The 13,198-nt window shown below is 41.1% G+C and overlaps 1 protein-coding gene across 3 annotated transcripts in view; it reads left to right on the top strand.

Moving 5' to 3' along the window:
* Positions 1-10,688, top strand: part of cntn4 (contactin 4) — a 195,909-nt gene extending 185,221 nt beyond the window's left edge. For all 3 annotated transcript variants that reach the window (XM_039612487.1, XM_031748523.2, XM_039612488.1), the window contains 9 exons: positions 304-462; positions 1,288-1,437; positions 3,095-3,165; positions 6,041-6,275; positions 6,544-6,659; positions 7,594-7,780; positions 9,526-9,638; positions 9,719-9,887; positions 10,240-10,688. In XM_039612487.1, the coding sequence (XP_039468421.1) occupies positions 304-462; positions 1,288-1,437; positions 3,095-3,165; positions 6,041-6,275; positions 6,544-6,659; positions 7,594-7,780; positions 9,526-9,638; positions 9,719-9,887; positions 10,240-10,331 (1,292 nt within the window). In that variant the 3' untranslated portion in view covers positions 10,332-10,688. The remainder of the gene's footprint in view (positions 1-303; positions 463-1,287; positions 1,438-3,094; positions 3,166-6,040; positions 6,276-6,543; positions 6,660-7,593; positions 7,781-9,525; positions 9,639-9,718; positions 9,888-10,239) is intronic.
* Positions 10,689-13,198: the final 2,510 nt, after the last annotated feature.

The raw sequence follows: 13,198 nt of genomic DNA, 5'->3' as shown, positions 1-13,198 counted from the left end.
GTTTACTGTGACTGGTTGCACTTCACTGATGAAGGAATAAAGGAAGAGAAAATTGAGGCGAGTGGAAATTTCTCTCTGGAAGGTTTAAAGGAAATTTACTGTCTAATTAGACCCAATAGCTCCCAAAGGTTTCACACTGAACTGACTTCGCTGCAGTAGCCTCAGGTGCTAAAACCACCGCCACACTCTCTACCATCTTTCCATCTTTTCCTGATTTACATTCCCTCCCTCCCCTACCTTCTTCCTCCATCTGTCTCTCTATCTTTCTGTTCTCTTTCCTGCCTTGGCTATGCCATCTATCAGGTCCCCCAGGGCCCCCCACCAGCATCCATGTAGAAGGAATCACTGATACCACAGCCTCTCTGTCCTGGAGGCCTGGTCCTGATAATCACAGTCCAATTACGGCATACACCATCCAAGCCAGGACACCATTTTCCCTCGGGTGGCAAGCTGTCACCACAGGTAAGCTCTCTCCAACCAGCTGTGGCCTCCTCCAGTCACCTGGAGGGGGCCACTCTTCATCATGCCTCGGCTGTGAAAATATTGAAGATGTAATTTTTACCCCAGCATCAATTGTAGTGGGACCATTGACTCCCATTTTATCGCTCTCTTGGGAATCCTGAAACATGGATCTCGTCCTGATGATGAAGCTTGTTGCCACGGCTGTAATTTGATAGTGCAGTTAAGTAATGGGATCGGTGTAATCTTTGCCCACATCCTTTATGGCACCCTTAGCATTTACGCATGATTGGCGTAATGTGCTTTTATCTCGTTCTATTGATATTTTTGTGAATTAGGACACTTTTATCAAAGATGGTTTTACTAGCTTCATCGATTTGCCAAGCAAGGGTCATAGATTTATAACAGAAATACAATGTGACCTTGTAGGGGCTCAGAACCCAGAGGAAGAAAATGAGTTTTTGCCTTTTTAACTGCAATCATTTTTATTTTATTATTTTTGTTTCCAATATTCAGTCCCTTACAGCGATTCTGGTGTTTTGCTTGTTTCAGCTGACTTAAAAACTACACAGTGCCATGCATGCATTATTAAAGAATTCAACAAAGATCACCAAATTGGCAATTTAATGGTCAATGTATTTGTTTATGTGCATTTTTTTTTAATCCTTATGCGTCCTTGTGTGGTGTTGGACCTGTGCTGTGTAACTACCATGTCTGTTAGCCTGGAGGATAGCATGCTACTGATGCTTAGCTGAGACACTCCAAGAACACGCAGCCACACACATTCATGTGTTGAAACTGAAGAGGGCACTGTGTGTTTTCTGCCAGTTCCTGAGGTGGTACGGGGCACCCGGCTGACAGCTACAGTAATAGACCTGAGCCCTTGGGTAGAGTATGAGTTTCGAGTCCTTGCGAGCAACTCCATCGGGACTGGCGAGCCCAGCAAGCCATCCAAACAAGCAAGGACAAAAGGAACATGTACGTACTGAATCCGTTTTAAAAACTGACCAGGATACATATCATTTACCCAACTTTCTGAATTGTTTAGGGAATACTTCAGTATTTTTTGGAAATACTGTTCCCAAAATCTTCATTAATGCTGGAGGAAGGGAAACCGTTAGCCTTGCTCTGTCCATACATAAGTGAAGTTATCAGCTAACACTAGCAAGCTTGGTTGCATGATAAACTCAAGGGTGGAATCACTACAAGCTCCAAAGTCCATCAAAGAAAAAAATGCATTGTGATTTCCTGTGTCACCAGCCCGTTTTCACTCCCGAGGCATAACATCCCGACGATTTGTCACGTCCCGTGGCATTCCTGCGGAACGCGAAAGGTCACCTTCCACGTTCTTATGCTACGCGCCGGGTTATGGATAAAATCTAGTAGAATGATGCTCCCGCGGTAATACACGTTCCATCCATGTATTCCAGCCCTAACCCTAACCTTATCCCTAATCTTAACCAGCACTTTAATGATGTTAAATAGTGTTTTCCAAAGCGATTTTAATAAAATGAACAAACATGTGTAGATTGATTCCAAACGGTTCTCATGTTTCCTCATTTTTTCCGATCTTGTCATTTAGGGATGTGTTGGGTGCCAGGAAGCGTAATATGTTGACGATTTGTCACCTAGTGTAAAATATTACGCTTTGGGAGTGAGAATGTGTTGGTGTCACAGCACCTGTCAAAGTGGCCACACCCCAACTCCACTTTCCAGAATTTGTTATGAAACTATCCATAGATGTCAGAATCTTTTTTTTGTGGTCGGCTGTAAAGACACTTTTTAACACTGTTTAGTTGGGCGTTTCAACATGGGAGTCAATGGGGATGAGCACGCTTTTGGAGCCAGGCTCAAGTGGCCTGGCTCCAAAAGCAGTTCTTGGTACTTGTAGTATGTTGGCTTCATTTTTCAGCCTTGGTGCCTGCTTATTTCCACCACATAATTCCCACCCGACATGGACTTTTTGTTTTCAGTCAAGCATATGTTCATTAGTCAGCTTGACTGGTACTGTTAGATCTTCTTACATCTGGGCAGAGTTTTTTCACAACTTCTGCCTTTAGTTCAGTTTTTTTCCGTTTTTGGGATTAATTTTTTCAAGTAACCTTTGACAAGTAAAGGGTATAAGCATATTTTGTAAAATGTCAACCAATAGGCTGTCCTGATAGGTGGAGCGCATACCAAAAAATGCTCCCAGGAGCTCCCAGTTTGAGTCCCAGTGGACAAGACATTTGCTCCGTGTCGTTCCCCCTACACACTGCTCTCTACACACCTGTCCAATAAATGTAGAAATGCTAATAAATATCATAGAAAAATAAAATACAAAAACCTTGAATATACAGTCAGTGTGCTGGATATCATTACTGCCTCAAAAGAAAATGAAAGTCTCATTCAAATTGCAAAACATCTCTAAAAGCTTCTTTTAGCAGTTTAACAAGTGTAGATTCTTTACGTGTTCCCTTTTTGACTCGGTGATGGGAAGTTTGCTGATGTGGGTATCGGAATGCTGAAGTTCAGGCTTGTCAAACACTTACCTCTCTTAGCAATTTAGGATTTGCTGGAAGGAGCATTATTACATGTGCCTTTGCAGTGTCATGTGAAGTCAACCCAGCTAAGCTGATCTGTCTTCTTCCTTTAGCTCCGAAGGTCACACCAGCTAATGTGAGCGGAGGCGGTGGCAGTCGCTCCGAATTAGTCATCACATGGGAGGTAAGCAAGCTTGCTCAAGACCCCCTCACCCATGGAGGAGGCAGCCAGATGTCATTATTCTCTGCGGATGTGGGCCTCTGTTTCATTAATAACAGCTGAACGGCTTAATGTATGGCATTTCATTTTTAAGAACAGAAAGGCAATAACTGCTGCTGTCACCCTGGGGGAGAGAAAAATGCTTTTGAGGTTTCAATAAGATAATTAAACTCAGTTGTTCCTTCGAAGTTCCGGCTTTTTTCTGTGATTATTTTCTCTCTTTTCTCCTCTTTTCTTTATTTTTCCTTTTTCGTTCTCTTTCTATTCTCATTTCTACAAAGCCCCCCGCATATCAGCCCGGCTCCAAAAACGTATATTTGTTCAAGCTGCTGCTCAGAATCATCAGCTCCTGCTGTGAACCATTTCACTGTTGATGTTTCAGTATGCACAAGTGTGGTTAAAAGGTAACTTCCGCTAAGTGAAGCCCCTGTTTTGCCTCAGCCCCTGAAGTTCTTTATGCCGTTCTGTTTTCACACAAAAGCAGGGGCAGCAGGTTGTTCATAACATTAACTATTCCTTTAAGAAATAAAGAAAAGGCCTCTCCCCCAGGGTAACAGCAGACATTTCTATTCACATGGCTGCAACCCAGGGCCTAGAATACAGTTCAAGATATGAATGAAGGTCTGCGTCAATGACAGACAACTCTATGTTGGTCAGCCATCATAGAGGCTACTGTGGTGCGTTTGCCTAGAGTTATCCAAAACGCCAAAAGCACCTGATTACCATGACTCTTTACATACAGTTAGTTAGGGTTGGGGTTGGGTGGAGGAGGTAAATCTCAAAGGGTAAACTGCTTCAATCTGCCCAGTCTAGACCTTTGTCAAGTATTAACACTTTAAGTTCATTTGACCATAGACAATATAGGAAGAGTTTAGTTTCCTTTAGTTGAGTACTAAACAGTTTTGGTCAGAAGACTTTGAAGGATTTCTTTGGACTGTTGTTTTTTCCAGGGTGGAACACAGCATATATTACTAATGATTTTTACAAAATAAGAATTGGATGCTCAGGTTTGAATTTCTTTTGGATTTTCTCTAAACTATACAGAGTAAAAAGTATATATACTTCAACTATATGCATAGACCCCACGTATATTTGCTTAAATGTTTCTTAGCCAGTTGGACCTTGACCAGATGCTTTTGGTAGCCATCAATAAGCTAATGTTAGCCTGCTTTTATACATTCCAAAACCAGTTTTAATGCATGTTTGAAATAGTTGCCCTGTTGGAACACCCAATTGTGTCCAAGTTTTATCCATCTAGCAGTTGAGTGGAGGTAAAGTGGAATAATTTTGACATAGTCCTCCTTCTTCATTGCTTGATCCACGTTATGGATTGTACCAGTACCACTGGCAGTAAAAGAAGGCCCACAGCATGATGCTGTCACCACCATGCGTGACAGTTGGTTCAGGATTCTTAGGTTTAAAAGTTTCACCTTTAGCTCAAGCTTTGTATTGTCTGACATTAAAACTTTTCTCCAGAAGGCATGTGGACAAATTTAGTTAATTTCAGTTAGAGCTGGACTTATTTCTTAGTCAGCAACCTCTCAGTCCATAGCGATGTAAAACTTAGTTCACAATGGACAGTGACACTTTCAGCAGGTCCTAGCTCATGGCAGGCTTGAGCTTTGGTCATTTTTGGCTTGTTTCTGAACATCTTAACTAACTTCCTCTCATCTGAGGGTCACAGTTGGGTCTTCATCCAAACCTTGGCAAACTGGTGAAATAATTACATAAATAAATACTTTTTTTCAACTTTCATCTATTTATATTGAATTAAAAGACAAAACATTACCCTAGGATTGATACTTTTCACCTCATAAATGTATAAATGCTTAGGCAATATCAGTAGCAAACGCTGTGTACAGAATAGGCTTTAAAGTTTCATTTTTTTCATATCTGCTACAGGTGACCCTGAACCCACCATTAGTTACAATGCCAAACTCACTAAACTCTTACTTACTAAGCTCAATGTATCAAAAGATACATAGAGCACAAAAGATATGCTCTCTGTATTGTTTAGTAGACGAGAGTGAAGAGGTTGTGAATATGCACTGTACTGTATAAATAACACTCAATTGAACTGAATTTAAATTAAATTCTAAGAGGTTTTTCACATTTTTTTGTAAGTATCAAAGAAACACTGCATAATATAGACCATTTATTGTATTTAATGGTTACCTCAGCTAACTGCAGAGGAAAATCAGCAAACATAAGAGAAGATGCAGTTTTGCTATGATAATAATAAAATGATAACAAAAAAGTTGAAAACAAAGAGGGTTCAAGAATAAATCCCTGAGGGACACCACAACGTATTAAGGTCTGTTTGTTTCTGTCTGATTAGTACTGTTTTTACTTTTTTTATACTGTTATTATTTTATTATAGAACCTTTAAAAGCTTTGGGTGGTCATCATGAATGTCTGGAGACCATAAACACTTATTCTAGCAGTTTTAACAAGTTTTATCGAGACAGTAGACCCTGCTTCTCTCCAGACAAAAAAAAAAAAAGATGTGCTCTATGTATCTTTTAGTAGACCAGAGTGAAGAGGTTTGGTTTATTCACTAGAATAATGGAGCTATAAATATCTGAAGCTACGGCTATGTTATCATGCTGAGTGCTTTGTACAGTGTAATGGATGTGTCTACTTATAGTTTTTGTGTGTTCAGCATGTTTTATTTGAAGACAAGCATTGCCTAAAAAACTGAAAGCCTCGTGTTTGACCATATTTCATGGCATCCTCACATGGCAACTGTAGTTAAAAAATAAAATTTAAAGACATAGAGTTGCAGTGTGTTTATTTTCCTTTCTTTTGCAAGTGCTTACACAGTGTTGTTTTCCTGCAGCCTGTTCCGGAAGAGCTGCAGAACGGACCGGGCTTTGGCTATGTGGTGGCTTTTCGACCCCATGGTGCCACAGGCTGGATGCAGGCAGCCGTACCCTCCGCTGAAGCATCCAGATACGTCTTTAAAAATGAGAGCATTCAGCCCTTCTCCCCTTTCCAAGTCAAGGTTGGGGTTTACAACAACCTGGGAGAAGGGCCATTTGGACCTGTTACCACTATCTACTCTGCTGAGGAAGGTGTGTATGATTTGGAGTAGATCTGCATGTCCAGCTAGCAGTAATTCATCACGAAAAGACTGAGTCAGTCCTCCTTTCTTTAAATGGCAGCAGCGATCTCGCAGGCAGCCTTCTTCTATCAGCACTCGCAGGCGTCTTCAGCATACTTTCCTCCCTCTGTTGTTCTAATAAAAAGAAGCCGCTTTGAAACTTTTTTGATGTTCCCTCTTTGAGGGGTCATCAAAGCGCAGTACAACTTCTAAAATCAGTCTTTACACATTAACTCCAGAGCCTGGCCGAGCGCCCACCAGGGTCCGCGCCAAGAGCCTCTCTGCGTCTGAGATTGAAGTTTCGTGGAAAGCTCTGCCCTGGAACGCCAACAAGAAGAGAGTGCTGGGCTACGAGGTGAGCTCTGATGAAATACCTTGTTTGTGTGAGTTTGAGTTTCCCCTTGGATGCATTTCCTGTTTGTATGCGTGTGCGCACACATGCCAGCTAATGCTGTACAATCTTGTTCTCTTCTATTATTGATGAGTGTTCGAGACTTATGCACCTTGGGCGTACGAGATAATAGCTCGCTGCCTGCATAATGGTCCAGCCGAGTCCCAGGCCTGTGGGTTTGGTTGTGTTTCTCTTGTTGCTTACCTAAGTACTGTAACCACCCTGATTAGCGTGCTGATGCAATACTCCAAGGGATAGAATGTTTAGCTTCTAATCCACACAGCATAGCAAGCAGTGGCTCTGCAGACTTTCTCCGTCAGTTCTTGTCATTTTAATTCTGCTCATTGTTGAAATCCAAGATGTGGACAAAGACGTTTTCGTCGTCGGACTGCGTAAAATGCCAGAATTATAAATTGTTGACCACTCAAAAGCAACAGAGGAGCAGGCCCTCAGCAAACCATTCCTGTGAGGAAAGGCAAATTATAATTGTGCTGTCAAGCATGCCCGCTGTTTCAGCCCTGACAAGCAGGGTGACAAAGAAAATCTGTTATCAGTGGACGTTGATGGCAGGGGATTTTTATGGATTCTTTCACTTTTTTATTGTTTTTTTTGTTTTTTTTTGTTTCCCCACTTTTGCATATTTGAACTCAATCTGTACAAACACAACTTAAACAGAACACACATCTGCCCGGCACAACGGAGGAACACAGTTCACAAGCCGCACAAGGTGGCATGCTGCTAAAGCTTGTTTTCAGACCATTCACAGCTTCCATCCAGTTGAGTTCACATCTCCCTGTTTCCAGTTTGCACCTCACTGACAGGGTGTAAAAGAAAGCTTTTAAGGTGTCCATCGTGTTTTCTGCATTCACGTCTGCGGTTCTGCCTTGTTGCTTTTCAGCTGAGGTACTGGAGTAGAAGTGAAAGGGAAGACACGGCCAGCGTGCAAAGGACTGTAGGAAATCAAACATCTACTATTATCCGCGGGGTGAAAGGCAGCACCGCATATTATGTCTCAGTGAGGGCGTATAACACTGCAGGAACTGGGCCTCCCAGCACCACCGTCAACATTACCACCAAAAAGCCACGTAAGTATGGGATCAAATTAGAGCCTGCAAGAGATTAATGGCTGGCTGAGTTATATTGGGACTAAACTCAGATAAAAGGGGGCCTATTTTAACCTGTATAGATATCTATAGTAACTTTCACTGATCATATAGCCCGGTCCAGAGCAGGTTATCTTCAGAGTTTCAGTTAAATATCAGCTAGAATCAGTATGCTATGCTCTTTTAGGGATATACAGATTATTTCAACTGGTTACCAATATCCCACTGAGCAATTTTCTGCTGATTAGAGGTCTAAATATGCATCAAAATGATACACAGCCATAAAATTGGGGTCATGTTGGCTCAGACGTGAAAGTCTGATAGATGTCTATGTCACCCTCGACGTTATTTCAACAAACAAACACATTTATTTGCGGTTTTTTTGCATGCCACATTTGATTGTTTTACAAAATGATCATGATCAGACCCCAGGTACACAAAGGACACTGATTTAGTATTACGAATATGAAATCAGTATTTTCTTTATTGAAAAAATTGTTCATTCCATGCATGCATCAGTTATGCAACTGCTTACTGCAGTTCAGGATTGCCAGGGGGTTTGAGCTTGTTCCAGCTGTCATAGAGTGTATGCATATGTACAAAAGACGGCAGAGTTATTAGTTTGTTTCATCTCATCTGAGAAAAGGATGTGTTTCTAGTATGCATCATCGTTTTCCAGGTTTTCCTCATCATACTTCTGTCTGGTTTAAAGTTGCAGAAGAGTTTTTCTCGATCTCCAACCTCGAGTACATTCCTGCGCAGAGTTCTAGTGATTGTCATCTTTGAGAGAACAATTCCTTACTTGGCAAAGTCATTCGCTGTTGTTTTGGCAGTTATTCTATGGTCTTTAGACACATCTCTCACTAATTTTCTTTCGAGAATCTTTTAAATCTTTTAGAATTTCTTGATGATACTTCTCCTTCCAGCTTTATGAGCATCAACAAGTCTAAATGGATTTCTTTTGTTTTTGCCATGATGCTTTCTCAAGTGACAGCTCAGACTCTTGAAGAAGTTTTATACTCTGTGTAAATTGGAAGATAACCCTCAGTTTGAACTTGATTTTACAAGCTTTGAGAATTACAAAGTTAAAGCACATCTTTGTGCATATTGCACAGCAGTGGTTTGTGCTATGGACAGAAATAATATGGGAATAGTTCATGCTTTCTAAAGAACCTATGGCTCCGACATGCCATATTGACTTTTTTGAATGTGAACAGTTTCCGATGAGTGTGAAATAGAATGATTATTTTCTTTGTTCTCTTATTTCCAAAGCTTGAGAGGACAATTTAATAAAAAAACCAATATGACTTTTCTTATTGCCTAGGATTAGACATAGACTTAGTTGGTTGGGGTCATCAACAATGCTTACCTCAGAGAGTTAACCAAATCTTCATTTTGTTTTGAAGTCATCTTCAACACCTTTTTAAAGACTATTTGCTGGCTGGGTCACCTTTTTTGTAAGCACAGAGCGTGATGTAGAAAGCATGGGTTCTAATCCCATTCTGTCTGTCTGGATTGAAGAGTTTTTCTCGATCTCCAACCTCATAGTACATTCCTGTGCAGAGTGCTAATCCCATTAACTCTAACTGGGATTTTGGGTTTTATAGAACCAGCTAGCACAAACAAAGCCTGGCTATGTTACAGTTGCTTCACAGTACACCCGTCTGATCAGTGTGCCACTCCTCAGCTGTCATTTTAAGGTAAATGATGTGTTTTTGCTCTCTCAGCACCCAGTCAACCACCAGGTAAAGTGGTGTGGAACACGTCGAACTCCAAGATTATACTGAACTGGGAGCAGGTCAAAGCCCTGGAGAACGAGTCAGAGGTCACTGGTTACAAAGTAAGCACCCCGACGCCTTTTCTTTATTAGAAAATTCTGTTCCGTGCCACGCCGCCTTGATTCGATCTTGTCTTCTTCAGGTGCTGTACAAGAAGAATCGACACAGTCGCCCCAGCGTCATGGAAACAAACACCACCTCTGTAGAGTTGGCGCTTCCTACTGACGAGGATTATATTATCCAGATAAAGCCATTTGGTGAGGGAGGGGAAGGCAGCAGTAGCAGGCAGATCACCATCCCAAGGATACCAGGTCAGTGGAGAGCTAGTTAGTGTCTCCCTCGTGGCTGAGCTGAATAATCCCCTCCCCTGCTGCTGTCTTGGCAGAACAGATTAGCTGCTCCAAAGCGACAGAGACTGGGGAAATAATGTTCTACATTTGACATTTATGTAATTACAACTTCTACGTGACACCAAAAAGTATGTAAAGTAAAGCACTCTATTTAGAGTCCTTTCTGTGCCTCACTCTGCTGCTCAAGGAGTAAGATGAGAACATATTTTTGCTAAAGCAGGTTGAAGAGGCGTCTCTTTAATAAGAAAAAAGTGGAAAAAAACTTATTTCTCTAATAGACTAACAGCCTTGTTCTTTTCAACACCTTTTCTAGGCCCCAACGCAGTCGGCTCAGCATCCAAGGTCTCCACTCTATCAGCACTAAGCACAATAGCACTGTCTTTCACAGCGCGGACATCTTTATGACAAACGTCTCGCAGCAGGCGTTGCATCTGATGTGAAGACGGCGCTCCGGCAGAACGCAAACAAAGCCCACTCCGGTGTAACTAGATCCATTCATTTAGATTTTAGAAGCAAAAGGAAGACGCCGAAGGAAAAAAACAACAAAAAAAGACAAAAAAAACGCCATTGACATAACAGGGAAGGGGTCCCCTTCAGTGCCCAGGCTAAGTAAAGGAGATTGACCGATGTCGTGACTATGTTGTTACCAAAGCAGCTTTCATAAGAAAAAATAATCAGAAAAAAATGTCTTATATGCATCTTTTTGTATGACACGTTGAGCTTTTATAGATTTTCTTTTCTTAAATAAATTTAAAGTCTGTCTGGGCGTATTGGGTGAGAACATCTGCATGACAAGCAACATCAAATTTTCCAGTCTGGAGGTTAAGAATGTGATTTGACAGATCTTTGTCTTCTAAAATAAGATACTACTTGTGACTTTGGTTCCAGCAGACCAAAGTGAGGTTTTTTTCTTCATTTCTGTTTCTGCACTATTAAAAAATGCTTCTCTCAAAGGACTGCATCGACAGCTTTGGCATATGCTGCTATTAATCCCAGTTTGTAAAGAGAGAACTAGCATTAGACTTTACATGTTAATGCTTTATCATTCTAGGAAAGTGACTTTGGGTCATCTTGAAATATCAGATAATGCTAATAGGCACTAAGCTTGGAAGGTTTTGTCAAAGCAGTGACATGAAATGTGAACACTGAAAGCGTTATGAGTTGCAATCATTCCTCCTGTCCAAAGATGGCTCCAATGCAGCCTCATGTTAGCTTAATCTACACTTGTGCTAAAGTCCGACATGAGGTTCTGGTCTGATTTGTGCCGTGTTCAGGCCACACAGTTATTTTAATAAACATACTCAGTGTGTCACGTTAAAAGATTCCAAAGTCAGAAGTTCTTATATGTTATTTTTTTCTGAGTCAGCATTATTTGGAGGGCTAAATTATCAGCAAAAGCTAGCTTGATTAGCAAGCAAACCTAAAGTGTACGAGTATAGCGCCCCTAAAACTGACCATAATTAAACTATAACTACTTGGAAAAGCTGTACCTCACACCAAGCTGTATCCTTTTTTATGAAAATCCTACTCAGAGTTCTCTCAAAAGCCACTAACACCTCAAACATGGTTGAGGAATCCAGTTCAGTGACTGAATTAATGAAGGTGAAGGCTAACAGGCTGCTTGGCCAGGCCACATCCCTAACTTTAATCCAGAAACAAAATCCAGACATGTAAGCTATGAAAATAGTTCGCCCCAAATACAATTTTTATAAACTGTATATACCAAGCTTTTTAAATAGCAGCTGTAAAGAAGTTAATTTAATTACTCCAGTTGAGCATTTTAACACAAAAGTCTATGGGAACTTACTGTCTTTTGGAATCAGCCTCAAGTGAACATTGAAGGAGAATTGCATGTTGGTTGTAAGCTATCCAAGATGCAGCAATAGTTTTTTGTCAGCTCTCATTCACTCAACTGGCTAAAACGTCCCTCATAACCATGCTACATCTTTCTGGCCATGGTACTTTCACGCTAATATCCTATAGTCTTAACCTAGCACTGACTAAATGTTCTTTTTATGTACCAGTTCCCTTGTTTGTGTCGCCTTGCTGTGCTGCAGCAGTTTTACTGCTATGATGACAAAAAAAACCTCCACGCTAATACCTGGACTTTGCTAACTGTAGAATGCTGAAATGTCACATATGTTTCTGCTGAACTCTAGAATTCAGTCTAGGACCACAGATCACACTGCAATTGCACTTGGAAGAGATTTTTCACAGCCGGTATGGACAGAAGGAATGATCAGAGGGAGCAATAACTGTTTATTTCTACAGCGTGGGTCTAAATCCCATCATCTTCGATGCTAAAGCATTAGCATATTAGCATGCCACGTTTTTGGTGCCAGTCCCTTGAGGGGTCAGGTCACCCAACAGCTCCCAAAATGTCGATGAAGTACTTAAAGCCATCCACGTGATAATTGCCGACTTTGTAACCAGATGTAACATCGAGCTATCATTGAGAGCTTCTCCCCTGGGTTCCTCTATCATGGCCGTTTAACAGTAATGGGAACCGGACCCTTGTGGCTGTCTCATGCTCCTCATTCTTTAAGTTAGCCCTGTGTCTAGAGCTATTCTTTGCCTTCTGTGTGCCTCATCATATGTTCAAAATCCTCAGGTCCTTAAAGAGCCTTAACTTATCATATGTATATCAAAAACATTAGAAACATAGGACTATGAAGCAGCCGTGGTGATGTTTACATGCAGCTTTGTGGATAGAAAACTGTATGTAGTGAGGGGGGCCAGCATCCTTTTCCTGATGTTACAGAGGTGAGTTTGAATGGCATTCTGCTGTTTCGCATGGGATATTGGCAATATATGAGGCCTGGTGCATTTTTATAGGTGTGTATTCTTAATAAAAAAGACAATGCTGCTGATCTTTTCCTTTTTCCCATTGTCTCCTGATGCCATCTGGGGCTGCTGTGCTACGCAGAGTACAGTGCAGTCTGTATGTAGCTTGTAATCCAGTTAAGTAGTTTGTAGTACGTTGAAGGGAAGTGTACTGTAGGCTACTGGGTCTTGCTCAGAATCATGCATCGAGAAATGTGTAATATACTGTTTTGTACACTTCAGATCATTTATATAAAAGAACCTTTCTAAAGAGATGATTTACTTGGTTTTTATGTATCAACTCTGTTTCATACTGTAGCTAACTGTTGCTCAGCATGACTGTAATTTGTCCTCTCCTACGTCCATTTGCAAAACCGACTGAATGGCTTAAGGACCGTACAAGGTTCGTGCATCTGATAAGTTTGTGTATACTGTGTGTGTACCATGAA

This window comes from Oreochromis aureus, linkage group 5 (genome assembly GCF_013358895.1).
Source record: "Oreochromis aureus strain Israel breed Guangdong linkage group 5, ZZ_aureus, whole genome shotgun sequence".
Classification (NCBI taxonomy): Eukaryota; Metazoa; Chordata; class Actinopteri; order Cichliformes; family Cichlidae; genus Oreochromis; species Oreochromis aureus.
This window is presented reverse-complemented; position numbering and strand designations above follow the sequence as displayed.